Source organism: Megascapheus bottae, chromosome 15, assembly GCF_031878675.1.
Source record: "Megascapheus bottae isolate mThoBot1 chromosome 15, mThoBot2.hap1, whole genome shotgun sequence".
Lineage (NCBI taxonomy): Eukaryota > Metazoa > Chordata > Mammalia > Rodentia > Geomyidae > Megascapheus > Megascapheus bottae.
The window spans coordinates 29118400-29142521 of record NC_143523.1 but is presented as its reverse complement, the minus strand read 5'-3'; the positions used below and the strand labels follow the sequence as shown (position 1 = coordinate 29142521).

Sequence of the window (24122 nt, the reverse complement as noted above, 5' to 3'; positions counted from 1 at the left end):
TGCCAGACACAAGGTCACAGATGGGAGGGGGCCCTCATGCTTTTCCCTGAGAGCTTTAGTGCAGCTGACAGGTCCTTAATACACTGTGAGCAGGTGAACACCACTGGCTGGCTCTCCTTCAAGCTGCTACTAGTCAGATGGATTTCAGATGACAAATACAGCATCTGTGATTGGCCTAACCTAGAGATGCAATTGCAGCCACTGCAAATTCCCCTGAATCATTTCAAGAGCTTCTATTTGAGGCTGACAACCACAGATAGTGAAGAACCACGAACATGCAATGCTTTTATTTCCTGCCCATAGATAGATAGATAGATAGATAGATAGATAGATAGATAGATAGATAGATGAAAGTTAATTTTTAAATCATAGTAAGAACTGAAAAATAATTAATCAAAATAAAACCATCATAACAAGACAGTATTAGTTAAAACTTCTGATTTTTTCATTTTTTCCATATTTTTTGTAATAGAAGGGTTACATTATATTAACCAGATACAAGGTGCATTACTTCACAAACATTGATACCCTTTCTCATGTCTTGGTCCCCATTTCCCTCCCCCCACCCCCACCCCTCATCTTGTTTTCCCCCCTTCCCTATCCAATTTCAAATAACCAAATATGCATATACACAATATATCAGATAACAAGGTAAAATACTGTAACAATATGAGATAACCAAGGGACAACAAAAGAGATGAGAGATAATAGCACATTAAGGCCAACACTCATTATATGGCATCGGGTTTGGGGGGGGGTTTATATTACTTTGTTCACCTTTTTCTGTTCTTTTCCCTCCACCCCCCTTCTCCTCCTCTTCCTTCTGTGGCCTGTACTCAAGTAAAGGCTAATGTTCTTTCATTTGAGGCACATCTTCAGTCTTGAATTTTCCTGGCTTTTGTTTGTTTTGGAGATGGAATTTAGTGAACTGTTCCTGCATGAGCTAGCTTCAAAGTTTCACTTTACAGATCCCAGTCTTTTGAATAGCTAAAATAGCACATATGAGTAATCAATGTTTGGCTTCTGGTATTCTTTCATCATATATTTTATTGTAATTAATAGAAGGGTTACATTATATTCATCTGATAGAAGGTGCATTACTTCACAAACATTGATTCCCTTTCTCATGTCTTAGTCCCCATTTCCTTCCCCTTACCCCCGCCCCTCATCTTGTTTCCCCCCTTCCCTATCCTATTTCAAATAACCAAATACGCATATATACAATCTATCAGATACAAGGTGAAATACTGTAACAACATGAGATAACCAAGGGACAGCAAAAGAGATGAGAGATAACATAGTACATCAAGGACAACAGTCACTCATTATATGGCTTTTGTCTTTATGTCCTGGATGTCCTTTCATTTAGCATCATCTTATAATGCCTTATATATCTAGGCTATGCTCTATTGTAAATCTCTGCTAGGAGAACCCAAGGTTTCTACTGATTATGACAAATGAGAGAAACCAATGAGCCTATGTTCCTTTGAGTCTAGCTTAATTCACTTAAGATGATTTTTTCTAAGTCTTTCCATTTCCTACAAATGGGGCAATGTCATTCTTTCTGACAGGAGCATAGAATTCCATTGTGTATAAATACCACATCTTGTTGATCCACTCATCAACTGAGTGACATCTGGGTTGGTTCCATATCTTTGCTATGGTAAATAGTGCTGCAATGAACATCCTTGTGCTAGTGGATTTAGTATGTTCTTGTTTCTGGACAATTGGGTAAATGTCGAGTAGTGGAATTGCTGGGTCACAGGGGAGCTCTATGTTTAGTTTCTTGAGGAACTGCCATACTGCTTTCCATAGTGGTTGAATGAGTTTGCACTCCCACCAACAGTGTAGTAGTGATCCCTCCTGGCCACATCCCCTCCAGCATCTGTTGTTACTAGTTTTCTTGATCCTGGCCATTCTAACTAGAGTGAGGTGGAATCTTAGCGTTGTTTTGACTTGCATTTCTTTTATGACCAGAGATGTCAAGCATTTCTTCATGTGTCTATAGGCCATTCTTATTTCTTCTTCAGAGAAGACTCTCTTTAAGTCTTTGGCCCATCTTTTAATGGGATGGTTGTTTCTTTGGAGATTAGTTTTGGGGTGATTCAATTTTTTAGCTGTTGATATATTTTAGATATGAAGCCTTTGTCTGTTGTATGGTTAGTGAAGATCTTCTCCCACTCTGTGGACTTTCTAGTTAATTTGCTAGCTATGTCCTTTGCCATGCAGAAGCTCTGCAGTTTAATGCAGTCCCACTTATCCAGCCTTTCTCTGATTTATTGTGTTTCTTGGGCATTATTAAGAATGTTTCAACCTGTGCCAAGGAGGTCTAGTGAATTTCCTATTCCTTCTTGTAAAGTTTTCAGTGTATCTGCATTTACCTCGAGGTCTTTGATCCATTTGGAGTTAATTCTAGTCCAAGGTGACAAAGAAGGATCCAACTTTAGTTTTCTGCAGGTACTTAACCAGTTCTACCAGCACCACCAGTTGAAGGGGCTATCTTTCTTCTGTTCTATATTTTTTGGCTCCCTTATCAAAGATTAGGTGGCCATAGGTCTGTGGTTTAATATCTGGGTCCTCAGTTCTATTCCATTGGTCTTCAGGCCTTTTCTTGTGCCAATACCAAGCTGTTTTGGTCACTACAGCTCTGTAATAGTTTAACGTTGGGTATTAAAATTCCTCCTGTGCTGTTCTTCCTGCTAAGAATTGTTTTTGCCATTGGGGTCTTTTATTATGCCATATGAAATTTTGGATTGCCTCTTCTATTTCTTTAAAGAATGACATTGGGATATTGATGGGTATTGCGTTGAATTTGTAGATAGCCCTTGGCAAGACTGCCATTTTCACGATGTTGATTCTTCCAATCCAAGAGCATGGGAAGTTTTCCATTTCCTCAGTTCTGCTTTAATTTCCTTTTTCAGGGTTTTAAAGTTTTCATCAAAAAGGTCCTTCACATTCTTAGTTAATTCCTAGGTACTTTATTTTCCTTGAGACTATTGCAGAAGGAGTTGCTTTCCTGATTATTGCCTCGTTCCTCTCACTGTTGGCATATAGGAAAGCAGTTTATTTTTGAGGGTTAATTTTATACCCTGCTGCCTTGCCAAAGTTTTGAATCAGCTCAAGGATCTTGGGATTGGAGTCCATAGGGTTCTCTAAATACGGAATCTTGTCATCTGCAAAGAGGGAAAGTTTCAGTTTCTCTTTCCCTATTTGGATCCCCTTTATGCTTGCTTCTTGCCTTATTGCTCTGGCTAGGAATTCTAATACTATGTTAAAGAGGAGTGGAGAGAGTAGGCTTCCTTTTCTCGTTCCTGATTTTAAAGGGAATGGGTTTAGCTTTTCGCCATTAAGTATAATACTAGCTGTGGGTTTGTCATACATAGCCTTTGTTATACTGAGGAATGTTCCATGGATTCCTAGGGTTTCTCCAGAGCTTTTAGCATAAAGGGGTGTTAGATCTTGTCAAATGTCTTTTCTGCCTCTATTGAGACAATCATGTAATTCTTGTCTTTGCTCCTGTTGATGTGTTGAATTATATTGATTTGTGTATGTTGAACCAGCTTTGCCTCCCTCTGATGAATCTTGTTTGATATCATAGTGTATAATTTTTTGATGAGTTGCTGAAGACGGTTGTCCAGTATTTTAGTGAGAAGTTTTGCATCAATAATCATCAAAGAAATGGGTCTATAGTTCTCTTTCTTTGATGAATCTCTGTCTGGTTTTGGGATGAGTGTTATGGTGGCTTCATAGAATGAGTTTGGCAAAGAGCCTTCATTTCCAATTTCATTGAAGAGCTTGAGAAGTGTTGGTGTGAGGTCTGCTTTGAAGACCTTATGGAATTCAGTTGTGAATCCTTCTGGCCCTGGGCTTTTCTTGGATGGAAGTTCTCTTATTGCCATTTCTATTTCAGTGCTTGAAATAGGTCTTTTGAGGTGGATTAGGTCTTCTTGGTTCAGTGTGGGTATGTTAATTTGGCTAGAAATTCATCCATTTCTTCTAGATTTGAAATTTGTTGGCATAAAGATTTGAAAAGTATTCCCTTATGATGCTCTGGATCTTGATAATTTCTTTTTTTGTGTGTGCCAGTCCTGGGCTTGAGCTCAGGGCCTGAGCACTGTCCTTGGACTTTCTCAAGGCTAGAGCTCTACCACTTGAGCCTCAGCACCACTTCCGGCTTTTTTCTATATATGTGGTACTGAAGAATCGAACCCGGGTCTTCATGCATGCTAGGCAAGCACTTTAACCACTAGGCCAAACTCCCGGCCCCTGATCTTGATAATTTCTGTCATGATATTACCATTCTCACTGCGATTTTTAAACTTCTGAATTTTGTTGTTGTTGTTGTTGTTTTTTTGCCAGTCCTGGGCTTGAGCTCAGGGCCTGAGCGCTGTCCTTGGACTTTCTCAAGGCTAGAGCTCTACCACTTGAGCCTCAGCACCACTTCCAGCTTTTTGCTATGTACGTGGTTCCAAGGAGTTGAACCTGGGTCTTCATGCATGCTAGGCAAGCACTCTACCACTAGGCCAAACTCCCGGCCTGAAGTTCTGAATTTTTATGTCTAGAATTTTCTATTTAAAATTTTTGGAATAAGCATGACTATAGTAAGAAATCACAAGGGGTGCAATTGTATCTAGTGACCTCTGTATTAAACTGGAACTCAGCAGTGAATTCTTTACCTAGCAAACTGAGTTCTTCCACAGCTGTATATATCCACATAAGGTTAAAAATGTGGAATGAATCTGCATTATGAAGGGAATCGATAGTTCTCTGGGTCAGGTTGGGGGGCTATCTCTTTCTCTCAATGGAGAACACAGTTTGAGGCTGGGAGTATAGCTATTTTACTGTTCCCATGAATATGAAGACATAATCCTTTTCCCTGTTTTCTCTGACAAGATGTCCTCTGTTCCTAGGAATAACATCTCTGAGATCAAGGAAAACAAAAGAAGTGTTCTCCTTTTCTGAAACCAGTCATTCCATTGTTCTAGTATGGATATGGTTTGGATGCATCCACCAAGTATATGTGCCCTTACTGTGGTGATGTTTAGTGTGGACAATATTCAGAGGTAGGCTGTTCAAAGAGCCTCACTCACTGAGGATGCTAATCACAGAAGAAATTAAGGTCGTTTATATGGGACCTATGGTTAGTTCTCAAAGGAAAGTTGCTATAAAAGAAGCAGGTCCAGCCCTCTCTCAGGTTTCCTCTCAACATATGATCTCTCCACAGACTCACATGTCTGCCCTTGTGATACCATCTGCCACTAGGTTCTCATTAGAGATGAGAACCTGTGGATATATGAGATAAATAAAGTTGTTTTCTTTATAAAGTTACATCACCTCAGGTCATATAGTGACAATATTTTTTACAGTAACAAATACTGACCAATACAGGCAATAAATATCAGGGCCATTTCAAAAAACAACTGAGATCCTCTACCAAGCACCCAACTGATCTTGTTTTCTGTCAACTGACTATTCATAATTTTGCCTCAAAAAATAATTAGGAAGACCAGGAGTTTGGCCTAGTTGTAGAGTGCTTGCCTAGCATGCATGAAGACCTGGGTTTGATTCCTTGGTACCATGTACATAGAAAAAAGCTGAAAGTGGTGCTGTGGCTTAAGTGGTAGAGCTGTAGCCTTGGGAAAACCCAAGGACAATGCTCAGGTCCTGAGCTCAAGCCCAGGTCTGGCACCAAACATCATCATCACAATAATAATAATAATAATAATAATAATAATAATAAATAACGATAAATATCTAAATTCATGGTATCATGGATATCATGTTACTAATCATATTCAAAGCTTCTGTCTTGTGATTTGATATAATGTCAAGATCATTGCAGTTTCTTACTTTCTTCCATACAGCAATCACTTAAATAATTGAAACAAATTTTCTAAGTCATATCCTTCCTTATTTATCCACAATTATCCAATCAATTGAAGTACTTTCCTGTACTTTCAACCATAATATAATAAGTGCTTTAATCAAATAAGCTTAAAGTTTAATCGACTCAGACTTCTATGACTATGGAAATGTTTTAATACTCTAAATTAAAAAACATCTATAATAATTCATTGGTCCTTCCAATGGTATTTGTTAGTTCTAGCAGAGTACATGTCATGGGGTTAACTTAGAGGGGTTTTGTATTATATTAGGCAAAAATCCTCTTCTTTAAACACAACATAAATTTTAACATCTCTGTAGATTTCCATATGAACAAAAAGAAAGCACAGCCCATTTAACTTACTACCGTAAATTTCAACAAAATTACCTAGTGTTAATAACTGATTTCATTTCCCTGTCGAAAGTGTGTGAGTTTGCTTACTTCAGAGTCATTTCAAAGGTCTGTTATTCTATTACAAGTGGGGTCCTTGTCATCAGTCTGTGGTGACACATCTATGGTAAAGACTTTGGACTAACCCACACTGCCATAAAAGTTTCAGCTAGATAATGGGGCTTCATTTGTGTGTGTGTGTGTGTGTGTGTGTGTGTGTATGTGTGTGTGAAATGATAGATAACCCCTAAAATGTTTCAGAAAAGCAAGCCAATGTTTCTGGATGGGAAAAATAATTGCAAGTAGATAGTTTCAGATACGAAGGCTACTGGAGGATTAAATAAACCCTCTAAGTTAGGAAGCCACCGCTCAGATCATATCTCAATTCGTGGAGATATGAGATAGTATGAATTGAATGATGTTTTAACCTGATAACATATACTACTAACACTTGGAAAATGTATTAAAAATAAGAAGAATATCTCGTGAGTCATGATTATTAAAATGTACTTGTCATTAACATTATGAAAGTATAGAAAAGTATCCAAAGAAATAAAAAAACTACTTATATTGTCAGCATCCAGAGATTACTAGTCAGCTCAGATGTAACCACTCCTAATAATAATAAGTGCATAATATGCAATCACACATAAGGTTATATACATATAAACGTTTTAAAGTTGGGGTTCTACTACTTTATATTTCAATTTCTACTTGGAGTACGCCACTCAGCATTGTAGCATTATTTCCTGTGTATATTATCAGTTATATTTTGAAAATAATTTTTTGCCAGTCCTGAGGATTGAACTCAGGGCATGGGCACTGTCCTTGAGCTTTCTCAAGGCTAGCAGTCTACCACTTGAACCACAGCACCACTTTCAGATTTTTCTGTGTGTGCAGTACCAAGGAATAAAACCTAGAGTGCTAAGCAAGCACTCTACCCTAGGCTATACTCCTAGCTCTGAAAAATACATTTATTAATTGCTATGAAACATTCCTGTTAGACTATAACTTCATGAGCAAAGACATTAGATCTGTCTTGTTCATCACAAGTGATAAGCATGCCATATTTAACCACTTTTCAATTGTTTGACATTGAGGTGTTTTCCAAGTTTCTACTGCCATTTATTAATGTATGGATTTTCTGACTTCCCCATTCTCTGACAGCTATTTAGTTCCTATATCTCTAACCACATTCTCTGGGGGTGTGGGGGAGTTCTGTTTTGCCTAAATAATCCTTGGAGATTTTGCAGTGCAGACTAAGTAGGAAAGAGGTAAAGTTGAAGTCAAAGGGCAAAAAAATCTATTGCTTGGGACTAGAGGGAGAAATTTTTCATTATTGTGGAAGCCAGCTATGTGAGAGAACAAGATGGGATAAAACTTCTTCACTGCATTTTTAAAATACACAATCAGAAAGTGAAGTGGAGTCTGGAATCTTTGCCTGCCAGCATCCATCCCTGAGTATTAGGATAGTGTACTTTCTGAAATCCCTCAGGCTGAAGATGATCGCTCAAGTGGTACAGTGTCTACCGAGCAAGTGAAAGGATCCGACTTCAAACTTCAGTACTGCCAAAAGTAAAAACCAAATCTCTGTGGCTTGACATCCTTAGTTTATGTCTCATTGTGACAGGGTATACAGATAGACATTGCAAGATGGTATAGGGAAGTCAGTTATCGCTGCATGGTGGATGTTCCACAGGCTGTGTCTAGCACTGTATTTTTACATCCTACCTGGAGAGGAAGAAGAACAATTGGGAAGTCTTTGAGGGAGAATGATTCTCTCCCAATGATATGGGAAACATTTTTGTCCCATGTTCTTGACCCAAACGTATTCCCCATCTAGCTGCAAAGAAACCAGAAAAAAATGGAATTTATGTGTCTCCACCTCTACTATCACTCCCAATTCTATGAAATCTCAGTAGAATTATTCCAACATATCATTGTGTTTCCCTAGCAAACTGGTGGACATAAGGCCCACATAAGGCTAATTGAAGTGTCAGTCTCAGGTACTGGAATATTGATAAACAGAAGGCTGGAGTTGATTTACTCTGACAGTCAACCATGAAAAACCTAAAGTTTATTTGTTTCTGCATTTTGAACACTACCGGAGCCTGAGAGGTCTTTCATAAAAGTTGGTTATTCAGCTTTTTCTTCCTATTCATAATCTATCTACTTCTTGCCTCTGAAGTCCTTTAATGCCTTTACCCACTATTATTTTGATTTCTAATAACCACAAGACCCTAACACAGAACTTAAATTATTTTCTAATTTGCTTGTAATTATCTCACACCATCAATTTTGGAGGATGGTTTACAGAAATACCATTGAAGTAATGTGACTTGTACATAAACCTCTACTCTACTTTTATTATCTTCTTAGGCCAAATCCATAGATCAAGTATATATTTTAAAATCTTGTGACACTAATTTGGTCATTGAAATGTCAATACAAAATTGTTTCCATATGCTAATCATCTGATTTCAGCTTTAGAAAATAGTGCTCTCAGAATGATAAATAATGGTAAGCACAAGAAAGTTCTCACTACCCAGTCTAGTATTAATGGTAAGTTAGATGGAAGAAGCTAATCGTGGATAGATGAGAAAATCCCAAGAATTACAAATGCAGTATTGAACATGCCTCAAGAGAGACTCCATTTCTATGAATTCAACCAACCAATAGTTTAAAGTATTTGTGAAAATATAATTGTGTCATACATAGACATTTTCTGTATCATTGTACCCTAAAAAATGCAGAATAATGTTGCTGACATGCATTTGCATTGTATTAGTTATTAAAAGCAATCTAGGCATGATTTAAAGAACATCTGAAAATCTACCAGTCATATGCAAATACTGTGCCATTTTAAAGAAGAACTTAAGCATCTGCAGATAAAAGACAAAAGAGATGACTATGTAAAGGAACAAAGACACAAAATTATCCCCAAAAGAGAAAACTTACACAGTAACATCCAAGTCTAAGAAAACACTTTTAACAAAAATAGAGTAAAACAATTCTTAATTTAATGCCAGAGCCAAAAACAAATATTTTTTTCATGGGACTTGAACTCTGAGCCTGAGAATTCTCCCTGAGCTCTTAAGCTCAAGGCTATCGCCTTACTGCTAAAGCTACAGCACCATGTCCATAAAATTGTTTTTCAAAACCACTTACCAGAAAACATCCAGTAGATAAATTTTGGGAGCAAATTCTAAACAAACACTATTTACTTAAATTTCCTTTTTTTTTTTTTTTTGCCAGTCCTGGGCTTGGGCTCAGGGCTTGAGCACTGTCCTTGGACTTTCTCAAGGCTAGAGCTCTACCACTTGAGCCTCAGCACCACTTCCAGCTTTTTGCTATATGTGGAGTACCGAGGAATTGAACCCGAATCTTCGTGCATGCTAGGCTAGCACTTTAACCACTAGGCCAAACTCCCGGCCCCCTTTTTTTTATTATTTGCCAGTCCTGGGCTTGAGCTCAGGGTCTGAGCACTGTCCTTGGACTTTCTCAAGGCTAGAGCTCTACCACTTGAGCCTCAGCACCACTTCTGGCTTTTTTCTATGTATGTGGCACCAAGGAATTGAACCCAGGTCTTCATGCATGAAAGGCAAGCAATCTACCACTAGACCAAACTCCCAGCCCTTAAATTTCTTTACTGAAACCTTAACCCTTTTTAGAGAAAAGTTTTATAAACATAACACTATTCTCAAATATCATTAAATGAAAACAAAGCTAGTGACCAATCTGACTTAGGAATATCAACTCAAGAAAGACTAAAAAAAAAAAAAGAATTAGGAAATAGAATTAAATTAGACTGAAAGAATATCAGATCATGAATAACTTTCATTCTAGTCCTAAAGGATAATTTTCTATTAGTAAGCAAATTAACATAATATACTCTCTTAGCTACGCAAACAATATTTGTAAAAGGTGAAAGATTTATCTGAAGAGAAACCAGAGTATAACAATATTTGTTTAATTCCAATTGTGCTCTTAATTTTATAAAGGAAAACAAATTGTAAAGCAGACTTGGATAGGTACTGCAAGAATATGGTTACATATTTCTCACAAATCAGAGGTCAACATTGCGCTTAATGGAAGAATAATGAAAGCATTTCCACTGAAGTCAGAAATAAGATAAGAATGGCTTAGATGATTACAATTATTTAGTATTATTCTGAATAATATTCAAGCCAACATAATTAATTAAGATGACACTTGTAATCCCAGCACTTAGGAGTTAGAAGCAGAAAGATTAGAAGTCCCAGACCAGGCTAAGAGAAAAGGAGAGAGAAGGGGAAGGGTACTAAAAGACAGAAGGAAGGAAGGAAGGAAGGAAGGAAGGAAGGAAGGAAGGAAGGAAGGAAGGAAGGAAGGAAGAAAGGAAGGGAGGAAGGAAGGAAAGAAGGGAGGAAAGAAGGAAGGGAGAGAGGGAGGGAGGGAGAGAGAGAGGGAGAGAAGGAGGGAAGGGAGAGAAGGGAGGGAAGGAGGGACGGGGCTTCAAAATTACAATTATCTCCAAAATAGAATAATTCTACTTTTTAAAATTTTTCTGTAACTCTCAGGTGGAAAAAAATCTAAACATTTTTGAAACTATTAGGAGCATCAAGTAAGACAACTACTTTTGAGATAAATATGTGAAAATGCAATTTCTCTCTCTCCCATGCCAGTGATAACTAGTGATCACATTTTCAATAGCACAGTTAACAAGAATAACTGTAAACTGCATATACATCACAATCATAGTCTTCACTGGGCTATGTTAGAAATCAACAAAAATATTTAAATTAATGTTTTTAAAAATACAACCAAAATTAATACAGGAGGACTAGGAGGAAGGACATTGCTTTTCCATAGCAATAACCCCTGTGGTCAGCAATGGCAGCAAAAACAGCAACAGTGTAGAGAGCTACATGGGAAGATGGACTCCACAAACACTCAGTGGACCCACAGCTCTGGAAAGACATGGCATTCCAAATAACAAGGGAAAGAGTTCATTAAGGAATTGGGCATGAAGTTACTAGTCTCATTAGGGGAAATCTGAATTTCATTAATTGTAGTTAGACTAATATTTGGGGTAAATGTAAAAAGTGAAACAAAGGTAGAAGGAAACACTTTTAATAACTAATAGAACAACTCTTTCTTGACACCAGCTCCTGAAAGAAAATATAATAGACAAAAATGCCAAGAGTCCAGGTTTCATCATTTTCTAACAGGCAAACTAAAACAAGAACAAAGAAATTTTTTAAAACCTATAAAATTGACATCATGTAAATGATCAAAACTGCACACTGGCAAAAGAGAAATTAGCATAAGCTAAGAATGTTGATTGGATGGTTTCAAACTTTCAAGGAGGCATTTTTGTATATCTGTATCACAAATTTAAGTGTTGTGAGTTTTTAGAATCTTTTTATTTTCAAATTTTCATTTAACCCAACAATCTTATCTCTAGAAATTCTCCCCAAAGAGATAATTATACAATAGGGAACATATATGCCTACTGTTTTACTCAGAAACGCAAAAACAAAAAGATATAGCAAAATGTCTATCACTACATGGTTGGTTAAGTAAATGTGATCGTCTGTTACAGTTATAAAGCAAAAGCATAGCTTTTGTATATCAAGGTAGGAAAAACAATCTCAGCATGTATTTTGAATTGGGAGGAAAATAGCCTGCAGTGAAGGGCAAATTCCTTTACAAAGCATTATGTTTATCTATATCTATGCTTCCACTGCAGTCAGCAATCTGCAGGTTTATCTCTGGATGATGAGAGTGCCATAGTTTTATTGTCTTATTAGTAATTTGTTTTATTTTATTTTTATTTTGTATATGACCGCTTTTAGTTGTTAACATTTTTTTCAGATTAACTACAGACTATTAAACTTCTTGAAAAGAATTTGTCTCTCCACCAAGTCTAGAGACTTTTCTTTGCCTTGTGTTCTTCTAGTCGTATTAGTTTCACCACCACACATCAATCCTATATGGCATAATTGTCCTTTTTATTATTTTTATCTTAATTTTTATTGTTATTGTAGAGATGTTGTACAGATGATTGCAGTTACATGAATCGGGTAATGAATAACGAATACAATTCTTTTTGAATCATGTCTCCCCCGGGTTACTCTCTCCCAATTTTTCCCTCCTGTCCCCACCCACAAGATATCCCGTTCATTTTTCTCACAGTGTCTAGTGAGTGCCACTGTTGTATTTGTTCAGCCTTGTTTCACCTTTTCCTGCACTCTCTTGCCCCCCTAAATACAAACTAACAAACAAGACAAAAAGGAAAACAAAAGCAGCAACAATGGCAACTAAACGTGTGTCTTGTTTTCTTTTCTTTAGGAAAGACCATGAGATCCCAATTAGCCTCCAGAAAACTGAATGTGGTGCTGTGGCTCAAAGTGGTAGAATGCTAGCCTTTAGCAAAATTGTTCAAGGACACCTCCCAGACCCTGAGGTCAAGCCCCACAGCCAAATAAATAAACAAATAAATAAATAAAAACATCCAAATTGCTATGTATGAAAGGGCTACTTTGACATTATATTTGCATATGTAAATGTTTCACAGTTATTCATGTTGTGTCACTTGTATTAATTACATGCATTATCAGCACTGCATCTGTTAAATAAATTACCATTTATAATTGCTTTGGTTACTAATATCACATAACAAATTACCTGAAAGCTCAATTACTTAAAGTAACAGCAAGCTGGGCAAAGTGGCTCATGCCTGTAATTCTAGCGCTACTCAAGAGGCTGAGATCTGAGGATCCCAGTTCAATGCCAACCTGGGAGCTAAATTATGTGAGGCTCTTATCTCCAACTAACCACCAGAAAATGGAAAGTGGCACTGTGGCTCAAGAAGGTAGAGCGGTAGCCTGGAGCAGAAGAGCTCAGGGACAGCGCCCAGGCCCAGAGTTCAAGTCCCATGACCGGGGAAAAAAAAGGAACAGCAACTATTATCATTTTCTCTTAGTTTCTTTAGGCCAAAGCAGGGAGTCCTACTTAGAAAATCTCTAATCAGTCCACAGTTTCATAGTGGCTGTCATGAAACATGTGGAGGAATCAGGCTGGAAATTGGGCAAAGCATCTTCATGTGGCTTCATGTGGAAGCTTTTGAAACCAGGTCGTCTGGGTATCCACACAGCAGGGTGGCAAAAGGATGCTGCTGGAAATGCTAACACCAAGGCTTGGGGCAGCAAGAAGGCTGAAAGTTAACTTTCACACCTAACTTTGAAAGTCATGCACTTCTCTCCTGCATTCTTTTGCTGACAAGTCAATCAAAAGATACCCTCGGTTCAAATCAAACCCTGGGAAGAAATAAAACTTCCCCAATTTAAAAAATAGTTGGAAACATTTAGAAACATGTGTAGGACAAAGGATACACTAAAAAACAATCTGCCACAAAATGTTTTGTTTGTTTGTTTGTTTGTCTACAAAAGATCACACCACTATTCAGCACTGAAATGTAGAGTTCTTTAAAAATCCAGAAAGGTACTTCAAGATAAGAAATGATTAGAAATGAAAAAAAGAAATAATTAGATATGGAAGCAAGAGGTTTACCTTTGTGATTGTTGTTCTCAGTGTTCTATGTTATTTGTTTTCTCTTTTTTCCCCCCTTCTGACTAACTTCATGTGGTTATTGTATCTGACTTTGTTACCTGGCATAATGTTTATCTGAAAAGGGGAAGGGATAAACAAGATGATTGGGAGGGGCGGAGAGAGGAAAAGGGGGACAAAAACATGAGAAGGGGCATCAATGTTCGAGAAGTAATGCACCCATTATCTGATGAATGTAACTGCAACCCTATACATTATCCCAACAATAAAATACAATTAAAAAAATTTAAAAATACAATTAAAAAAGGAAGAACTGATTCTTGTTATCTAATATTTTTTTCAAAATAACATTTCCAAGTGATAACAGAACAATGTCTCACGCTTTCATCAGTAGAGGATTTTCTTTCATAGTAGCTGTACAAGAAATGTCTTCATTTACCTTTCCAAACCTGCTTCCCTCGGTTCTCCTTGTTCATCTGTCTTTTGGATGGTGTAGACAAGTTCCTGTCCCTCTGGCTTCTGGTTAGATTAGGCTGGTAGAATGACCTGGCAGGAGACAGGAGGTAGGAAGGGAGGAGGCTCTCCACAGCCAACTTCCCTCCCTGTGATCTGAAACCCTGACCCAGGGAACAATTAGAGCCTGTCCTACAACTCCCTCCCTTCCAGGTGGCTATAATTGTAACAAGATGGTCTGATATCCTCTGTCCAGAGTGAGAGAGTTAGGCTGTGGACACCAAGAGAGAAGTTGAGAGGCATCAGAAAGCCCCTACACTGGCAATACATATCCTGTAAAAGTAGATTGATGAGAGGAGGGGTTGGTTTGGGAAGAATGAAGGAGAATGCCAAAAGTGACAGTGTTGATCAAACCGCATTGTATTTGCAATCTAATGTGTTAAATAGAAACTCCCTTTGTACAACCACTTTAAGATAATATAAACACATTTTTAATTAAAAAATCCAACTTTTTTTCTATTGGGACAAAAAGTAATAGACCTTCAGGAAATCTCAAGAATTAGCCAAAATGTACCCGTTCTGTAGCCCCAAAGTTATGAAGACATACATTCATTTGCAAGACTTTGTCTTGGGAATTAAGTGGCATTCTGGCAAGAAGAGCCACCTAGAACTAGTTTCACCATAATTTATTTCACCATGCTCAGCTACCCAGACATGCAGGCTACTACAGCCGTCATCTAAAGAGGCCTAGGCCTGCTTAGCACTCAGGTGGCAGCCGACTTGGACATCATCCAACACTCAGAAAGCAAGACTTACATGGTCACAGTAATGTAAAAGTAGCTAATAAAAGTCTCTAGTCCTGCATGAGAAATAACTAAATCAATTAAAAACAGGTAAGTATACTTTAAAATTATTTGAAAAAAAATCAGTTAACTTTTCAAATAAAAGTATTATTTCAAAATGATAGCCAAGTTAATGTCAACAAAAATGAATTGCATTTTTCCAATGATTCCAGAATCCTCCTAGGCAAAATGAAAGTAGGTTGGGTTGCCAAATATCAAAAAGATGACAAGGACAGTCAGATCTTTGGCACCCTTCTTGCCAATCACACGGGCGGAGGAGGGGTGTCACAAATCTCTTCTCTTCTTTCTCCTCTTCTTCCCTACAATTTCTTTCTTTGACACACACAGATTTTTCCAGCTCTGCAACCATAGCATTTATCACTTACCATCTTTCACTTAGGTATCTAAAATGTCTCTTAAAGATTGCCAAAGGTTCCCACCTCCTTTTAACAGAAATGCCTTCAGTGTAACAATTCTTAAGTGTTTCAAACATAAGAACTCAGTATATTTAAAATGAGGATGGCTTGGAAAAAACAATCCCCTCTACTTCATTTGCTAGTGCATTAATGAACCTAGCTGTGGAAAACACAAACATAAATTTAATCTTTGTAGGACCAAGAAACACAACAAATCAGACAAAGGCTGGATAAGTGGGACTGCATTAAACTGCAGAGCTTCTGCATGGCAAAGGAAAGCCTACAGAGTGGGAGAAGATTTTCACTAACCATACAACAGACAAAAGCCTCATATCTAAAATATATCAACAGCTCAAAAAATTGAATCACTCCAAAACTAATCTCCAAAGAAACAACCATCCCATTAAAAGATGGGCCAAAGACTTAAAGAAAGTCTTCTCTGAAGAAGAAATTAGAATGGCCTATAGACACATGAAGAAATGCTCAACATCTCTGGTCATAAAAGAAATGCAAATAAAAACAACTCTAAGATTCCACCTCAGTCCAATTAGAGTGGCCAGGATCAAGAAATCTAATAACAAGAGATGCTGGAGGGGATGTGGCCAGGAGGGATCACTGCTACACTGTTGGTGGGAGTGCAAACTCATCCAACCACTATGGAAAGCAGTATGGCAGTTCCTCAAAAGACTAAATATAGAAGTCCCCTATGACCCAGCAATTCCACCACTTGGCATTTACCCAACCGTCCAGAAACAAGGACATACTGATTCCACTAGCACAACGATGTTCGTTACTGCACTATTTACCATAGCTAAGATTACAGCACTATTTACCATAGCAAAGATATGGAACCAACCCAGATGTCTCTCAGTTGATGAGTGGATCAACAAGATGTGGTATTTATACACAATGGAATTCTATGCTGCCATCAGAAAGAACAACATTGCCCCATTTGTAAGGAAATGGAAAGACTTAGAAAAAATCATATTAAGTGAAGTAAGCCAGACTCAAAGGAACATAGGCCCAATAGTCTCCCTCATTTGTCATAATCGATAAGAACCTTGGGCTCTCCTAGCAGAGATTCACAATAGAACAAAATCTAGATGCATAAGGCCATATAGTATGACGCTAAATGTAAGGACCTCCAGGATATAGAAACAAAAGCCATATAAGGAGTGATTCTTGTCCTTGATGTTATCTCTCATCTCTTTTACTGTCCCTTGGTTATCTCATATTGTTACAATATTTCACCTTGTTATCTGATATATTTTATATATGCTTAATTGGTTGTTTGAAATAGGAGAGGGAAGGGGGGAAATCAAGTTGTGAGGGGGGAGGGAAATGGGAAACAGAACATGAGAAAGCGTATCAATATTTGTAAAGTAATGTACCTTCTATCTGATGAATATAATGTAACCCTTCTATTAATTACAATAAAAATATATGAAAAAAATTTAATCTTTGTATTATTTAGCCCCACCTAAAGGCATTCACATCTAAAATAATTACTGGTAACAACCCTGGGTAAATATTCCTGGGAATTCCAATTGCCCACATCTGATTTTTTTAAGAAAAGACACACATTGTGTCATAATTAGAAGGTGCAGAAATGTAGAGGGTTACACTCTGAAAAGCTGAACTTTGAGATGTTAGACTAAGAAAATCTGAAGGAGTCTTTGAATGATCTTTTTCATACAGAGTTTCCACCATGGTAGAAATTTCTTGGTCATTGGTGTCAGAAACCCAATTTGAATGAACAACATAGAAGTTTATTGTCTCCTACAATGGAAGAAGTGACTGGAAAGTTTGGGGTTTCACACAATTTGATATGTAAGGACCAAGAAGAGGGATCAAATGATTACAGTGAAAAGAGTGAGATTGGGTGTGAAATCTGAACAATTTTCTGATACACCTCCACAACGTTCTGCCCATTCAGTAACCAAGTCCCATTTCAACAGCTGTGTATGACCAGGCTCCTAAGTCTAGAGTTGCCCACATGATAGAGAATCACTGAATACTTCACAAAAGAAGCTCCTTTCTAAATAATATGAGATGTAAACCAATTAATAGGACACTGGCTTTTTTAATTAAGTGGAGAGTTGCTTTTTCTTTTATATTTTTATTCACTCGTAGCCTGTTACCTACACTGAACCATGTAAGTAAATGTAGCTCTCATTATGGATCCACAAGTGCCAAACTGGTTTGATGCCTTCTATAGAATGGAAACTCAGCAGTTCACTGCTCTATCTGAAATAGTCTAAGAACAGGTCAAAATTAAGGAATATGCTGTTAAGAAAAAATATTATTGGATAATTATAATTTAGTTGGGAATCAGAAGAGTAAAAGAAATTCAATAACGCTTGCCCCTCCCCAAAAAAGTTGCAAATATGAAAATGTCACAAAAGTTAGTTCCCTGCAATATATAAGAAACTGAAAATTTAGTAAGTCCATGAGCAGGCAATTAACAAAAGATCCAAATGGCTCATCAACACATAAAGCATTCAGCCTCTTTAATAACCAAGGAAGTGCAAACTTAAAACTACAAAGTGATAACATTTTACACACTCTCTATGGGTGAAAATGTAAAACTTGATAATATGAAGTGTTTGAGAAAATGTGAAAACAAGTTAGTTTTCATACACTGCTGTGGGAGTTTAAAAAAAAAAAGATGGCGGAGGAAATAATCACTTGGAATTTGCAAAATTCCACTCTCCCACATAGCAAACTCACTTTGGGCATACTACAACTGTTGGGCATAGAAATTTTTTGCACATGCACTCCATAAATATGACTTGGAAACTATGAGCCACTTGCAAATGTTTAAACATATATATGTGTAAATTTCAGTCATAAATTTACTTTAAAAAGAAGGAATCTTGAAGTGTATAAATGCACTCATCCCTCAGCTTTTTCAGGGGACTGGTTCCAGGATCCCCCAATGGTGTCAAATGCTGCAGATGTTCAACTTCCTTATATAAATTGTGTAGTGTTTGCATGTAACATATGCACAGCTTTAAATTGAGTCTAGGTTACTCGTGATGCTTACTACAGTATCAGTGCTGAATAAATAATTGTGCTACATTGTTTACAGAGTAAACAACATACAGGAAGATCTGTATATGTTCAATAATGATACAACTTTTTTTCCCAAGTATTTTTAAGTCAAAGTTGGCTAACTTCACTGGCATGTAACCTACAGATACTGAGGACTGACCATACTGATATTAACATAACAAAGCTGTAATGCCAGTCTTTTAAATTTATTCAAACGTGTATCAGAAAACCCTTAACACCCTATTTTAATAAATTAATATTTCTTCTTTAACAATGGAAAGTTTTACCTATTTATGTTAACTTATATTTTCAGGCAATGTTACCCCTTAAGTTTATATTACTGTACTGTACTGTTTAAATATCTTTTATTATCACTCTCCTAAACTTCTGTTAGAGATAGGCATGAAAAATGAAAACTATTAAAGTTTATTTTCCTGTGGCTTTAAAACTGAGAGTAAAATAATTTACTAATTTAAAAACATTATCAATAAATTATCGTAAGTAGCAATTTAAATATTACCAATTTGTATTACTATAAAATTACCATTGATCAAAGCTGAATGTATTATATATTTTGATAAGGATTAAATATAAAACTTTATCAGAAATGAATCTTTTCATGAAAATGGTAGGACAGATGTTCTTTTTCATTTAATTTATGTATCCAAAAATTATTAGAGCTTACTTGCAAAATAAAAGGATTCACTGTAAGTTAACAACAACATGAAAGGAAGGAGACCCCCTAGTAGGAAAAGTCTTGCCAGCAATAGATTGACACATGTATAGTTTACATAAAATCCACCACATAAACTTGTCAAGTTGCATAAATCTTTTAAACATATAATAGAATAAATAAATGAGGGGCCAGGAGTGTGGCCTAGTGGTAGAGTGCTTGCCCAGCAGGCACAAAGCACTGGGTTCAATTCTTCAGTACCACATACAAAGAAAAAGCCAGAAATGGTGCTGTAACTCAAGTGGTAGAGTGTTAGCCTTGAGAAAGCTCAAGGACAGTGCCCAGGCCCTGAGTTCAAGCCCCAAGATTGGCAAAAAAAAAAAGAACCAACAAATGAGGTAAAATTGCTTTATGGTAACCATTATCAGGACACTTGAATCTAAACTTAGAAAATACATGTACACATATAGTATCCAATAATCATTTGGCAAAGGTAATGGAAATATTTCTTCTACATGTTTGAAAAAATGTTCATCTAAACAAATAAATGTATATACAATATGCCAGGTAACAAACTCAGATACAGTAACCACATGAGATTAAACCATAAGGGAAAAAAAGAGAAAAAAAATAACTTCACAAAGTACATAAAGAACAATAATCACAAACATAAACTTCTTGTTTTCATATCCTAGAATTCATTTTGTTTAGTCTCATCCTATATGATCATATGTGCATAGATTTTGAGCTATTCTGATCCTCTGCTAGAATCCTAGATATGCACTAATTATTACAAATGAGGGAAACTATGGAGCCTATGCTCCTTTGGGTCTGGCTTACTTCACTTAACATTATTTTTTTCCAAGTCTTTTCATTTCCTTACGAATGTGGCAATATCATTCTTTCTGATGGCAGCATAGAATTCCATTGTGTGGGGCCGGGAGTTTGGCCTAGTGGTAGAGTGCTTGCTTAGCATGCACGAAGACCTGGGTTCGATTCCTCGGTACCACATACATAGAAAAATGCTAAAAGTGGTGCTGAGGCTCAAGCCGTAGAGCTCTAGCTTTGAGAAAGTCCAAGGACAGTGCTCAGGCCCTGAGCTCAAGTCCAGGACTGGCAAAAAAAAAAAAAAAAAAGAATTCCATTGTGTGTAAGTACCACATCTTCTTGATCCATTCATAGACTGAGGGGTATCTGGGTTTGTTCCATGTCTTAGCTATGGTAAATAATGCTTCAATGAACCGCATACCTGGCATATACCTGGTATATCATATATATGTTTATTTGTTTATTTGACACAGGGAGGGGAAGGGAGAAAACAAGATGATTGGGAGGGGGGGGGGAGGGACAGTGGGACAAAAACATGAGAAGGAATTCAAGAAGTAATGCATCCACTACCTGATGAATGTAACTGTAACTCCTTTATAGATTATCCCAACAATAAAATACAATTTTAAAAATGTTCAAGAAGATATAAAACATTGACTTCCAACATACATTTATTTTACTTTAAGGTATAATGGTGATCAGTAGGAAATAAATACTATATTTTCATCTTGAAAGTAATGCAGGTAAGCCAAAACAGAACCCCAGGAAATAAGAGAAGTCTTCCCATTCTTTTTCCTTCCATAATCTGTTAAGTCTGATACTTAACAGATTGGTGTTTGTCAGTATAAATAAGTCAAATATACTACCATCATTTCACATCTGTATTTGCTAGGGTGAAATGCAAATAAAAATATTTTACCTCCGTGTTTAAAAAATTGGTAGCATCCGGTTTGAATTCACGAGTTTGCACATGCTTGGCATAAGCTCTACCACTTGAGTTACCTCAGCCCTTTTTAGCCTTATTAGACAATTTTGTGGTGAAACTATATGTCTCCCCAGATTCATAATATTTAAAAAATGATATTCATCCAAAAATTGGTGCTTTGAACAATCCAAATGGATGAATGGGAATTATGCCAAGCCTTGCCTTCATTGGTTTAATTAAATAAATCTAGAAATGTTTTTGTAGATAAGTTAAAAGCCAATACTTAAAATCATGCTGCAATTAAAGTCATAAGAGCCAGGACAATAGCAGTATGAAGAGAAATCTCTGACTCATGCACACACACAAAAAAATGTTCAAGTGTTAATTTTATCTCCTCTTCCAAAATATAGTCTTACATTTCAAACACACACACACACAAAAAAAAAAATGGTGAGGAATCTGAGGGAACAATGAGATGCCTTTAGATGTTCTTTCCTGAAACTGCTCTCTTGGGCTGGAAGAACAGCCGGCACTGTCTCACAGAAACAGATTTCTACAAAAGACCAGGAGGTGGGGCGACTGGCCAACTCGCCCTGACAAATCTCAGCTGTTAGCTAATTAGCCTCACTCATTTTGTTTTAAAATGCTAGGGAAATCCTTCCGTTCTCTGCTCTAATGTTGGCAAGGAAGACACTGGGCCCTAGTCCTGTAGAGGGTTTGGATAACAAGTGCCTTAAGCTGCAGGGACCCCCTAGCAAGTTCCCTAAGTACCTAAACCACTACAAGGTTTGCAGCATCCTACTCATCCATGTGACCTGAACTCCAGCATGTGAACTGTTCTCTCCACTATCAACTTAATGCACTGATCTGAAATTTCCTGCAGGAAATTACTTGCCTCAAAATAACTGTGCTTTTTTAAGAAGAGGATGTTGCCCTGTATTTGGTTAATTGGGTGTTAATTAAGAGGCAACAGAAGGTTGGAAGTGATGGTGAGTCTGTAATCCCAGGACCTCCTCAGAGCTTGAGGCAAGAGGACCAAGAGTTAGAGGTTAGCCTGGGCTATACATAGCAAGTCCTTGTCAAACAGGGGAGAGCGTGGAGAGAGAGACCAAACCACAAGACAGCAGAATGTGAGAGAATGGAACACAAGACAGATGTTTCAATGACGGAATAGAAAGGAATGCATTCTAAGTGTTAATATTTGTCATGGTGAACCAATAAGAGATCTAGTGGGAAAAAAAATAGGATAGAGAGAAGAGGAGAGGGGAAGAGAGAAGGGAGGAGGGAAGAATAGATAAGAGATTATGAAGAATTCATTCATATTGTAGGATGCTGAGAAATCCTGTAAAGCATAACGAAAGCTCTTCAGTTCCACTGGAAACCAAAAGGGCTGAGAATCAATGGGCTAATGATCTCAGTTCAAAATAGAAAACAAATATCCTAGTTTCAAGAAGACAGAAAAGTCAAGAAGAGGCCAAATTCTTTCTCTTCTTGCCTCTTCTTTTTAGCTCACCCACATGGTATACTCGTGCAAATGTTAACCTTACCTGGAAACACCCTCACAGACATCTGAAACCAAAAAAAAAAAAAGTTACCTATTAACTCACTGAAGACCAAAGTCCAAGTATTTCTTTCCATCTGCTACTTTAGATTACTACCTTTCCCCTCCACTTCCTTTCTCTTCGCTTTCTGTAAAGTGTGGACGACTCAACATAACTGTTACCTACAAATTTCCATTTTGTGTTCAACCTCTCTCCCTTTATATTTCACATTAGCCATAATTCATATCACGTTTACATTTTTATTAATTTTTGTATCTTTGTTACTTTGTACTATAAAAGGGGAGGTTGCCTTTTATTTAGCCCAGGAAGAACTTTAAAAACAAAAGTTTTATATCAGGGAATTATTTTTTTTCCAGAGAAAGCATAAATGACACAATTTTAGAGCACCATCCAATTAAACACACTTTGGTCTCTGGGTACTAGATCCCCTGAGTTGGTTTTCAAAGCCTGCCAGTTCACACATAATGCCTAACAAGGTATTTCTTGTGTAAAACTTAGAGCAAATAATGACATCACAATATGCATGGCTCTGAGTATTTTCCAAATGTGCTGACCCCCTTAAAGTTTCCAAATGGCATCTTCATGTGCTGCTAAGGAGCATCTGGCTAGCTGTAGATAAACAAGTTTCAACATATGGGCCATCACACATATACAGCTCTGCTTCACTAGAGCAGAAAATTAAGCAAAGGTCACAGTCTTGATATAAGGAACTCATGCCCAGAAGCAGCACTGTGTAGTGTAGGGCCCTGCCCAAGGTGTGCATGGAAGACTTTAATTTTAATTTCTTCTGCCACTCGCTGGGCCTGCTCCTTCATTCAGGCCAAGCACGTCCCCTCAGTTCCTCATACAAAGTTGAGGGGGGGGGAACATTGATGGCTTCTCAATAGCTTATCTATAATCCTAGGTACGTGAAAGAGGAAAGATAAGCAGATCATGGTTCAAGCCTAGACTGCCAGGGAAGGGGGTGTTTTGGACTGGTGAAGAGAATAAAGGAGGTTGAAAACTGGGAGAGAAGGAGAGAGAGTGATGGGGATGATATTGATTGGCACAGAATATAAACACATGTAGAGATGTAACAATAAAATCCTCCCCATATAAATAAGGAAAGGGAGGACTCGGCTACCCAGGGACTGGAAGTGGTAATGCCTGCCTGTCATCCTGACCATAAAAAGCAAGACCCTGTCTCAAAAATAACCAACCCAAAGCGGGGTAGGTGGCGTGACTCAAGTCATAGAGTGGTGGCTAGCAAGTACAAGGTCCTGAGTTGAAACCACAGTACCTCAAGGAAAAACTGCCAAGTCAATTCAGGTACATACCTCTCTTCTTACTTTATCCATTCCTTTTCCATCCTTCCTTTCCTTCCTCTCTCCCTCGTTCCCCTCCCACCTTGCCAGTGGCTCATGCCTGTAATCCTAGAACGAGATTGGAAAGATTGTTGTTCCAAGCCAGTCCTGACAGAAAAACCTAGGAGAAGTTGGGCATCAAGGGACACGCTAGGCCATCTATGGTGGGGAGTGGCAGACTGAGGTCTGGTGGGGTCCCAA

The 24122-nt window shown here is 37.5% G+C and overlaps 1 protein-coding gene across 3 annotated transcripts in view; it reads right to left on the bottom strand.

Annotated features, from left to right (window-relative positions):
• Nucleotides 1-14206: 14206 nt before the first annotated feature.
• Nucleotides 14207-24122, bottom strand: part of Htr7 (5-hydroxytryptamine receptor 7) — a 98494-nt gene continuing 88578 nt past the window's right edge. The window contains exons 6-7 of one of the 3 annotated variants that reach the window (XR_016537823.1): nucleotides 22564-22585; nucleotides 14296-14371 (exon numbers count right to left, since the gene is read on the bottom strand). Coding sequence is in view for 1 of the 3 variants with exons in the window: in XM_090346284.1 (XP_090202410.1) it covers nucleotides 14257-14371 (115 nt within the window). In the remaining 2 variants the exon portion in view is untranslated. Of the gene's footprint in view, nucleotides 14372-22563; nucleotides 22586-24122 lie in introns of all 3 variants that reach the window. The other 2 variants (XM_090346284.1, XR_016537824.1) reach the window with 2 other exon arrangements.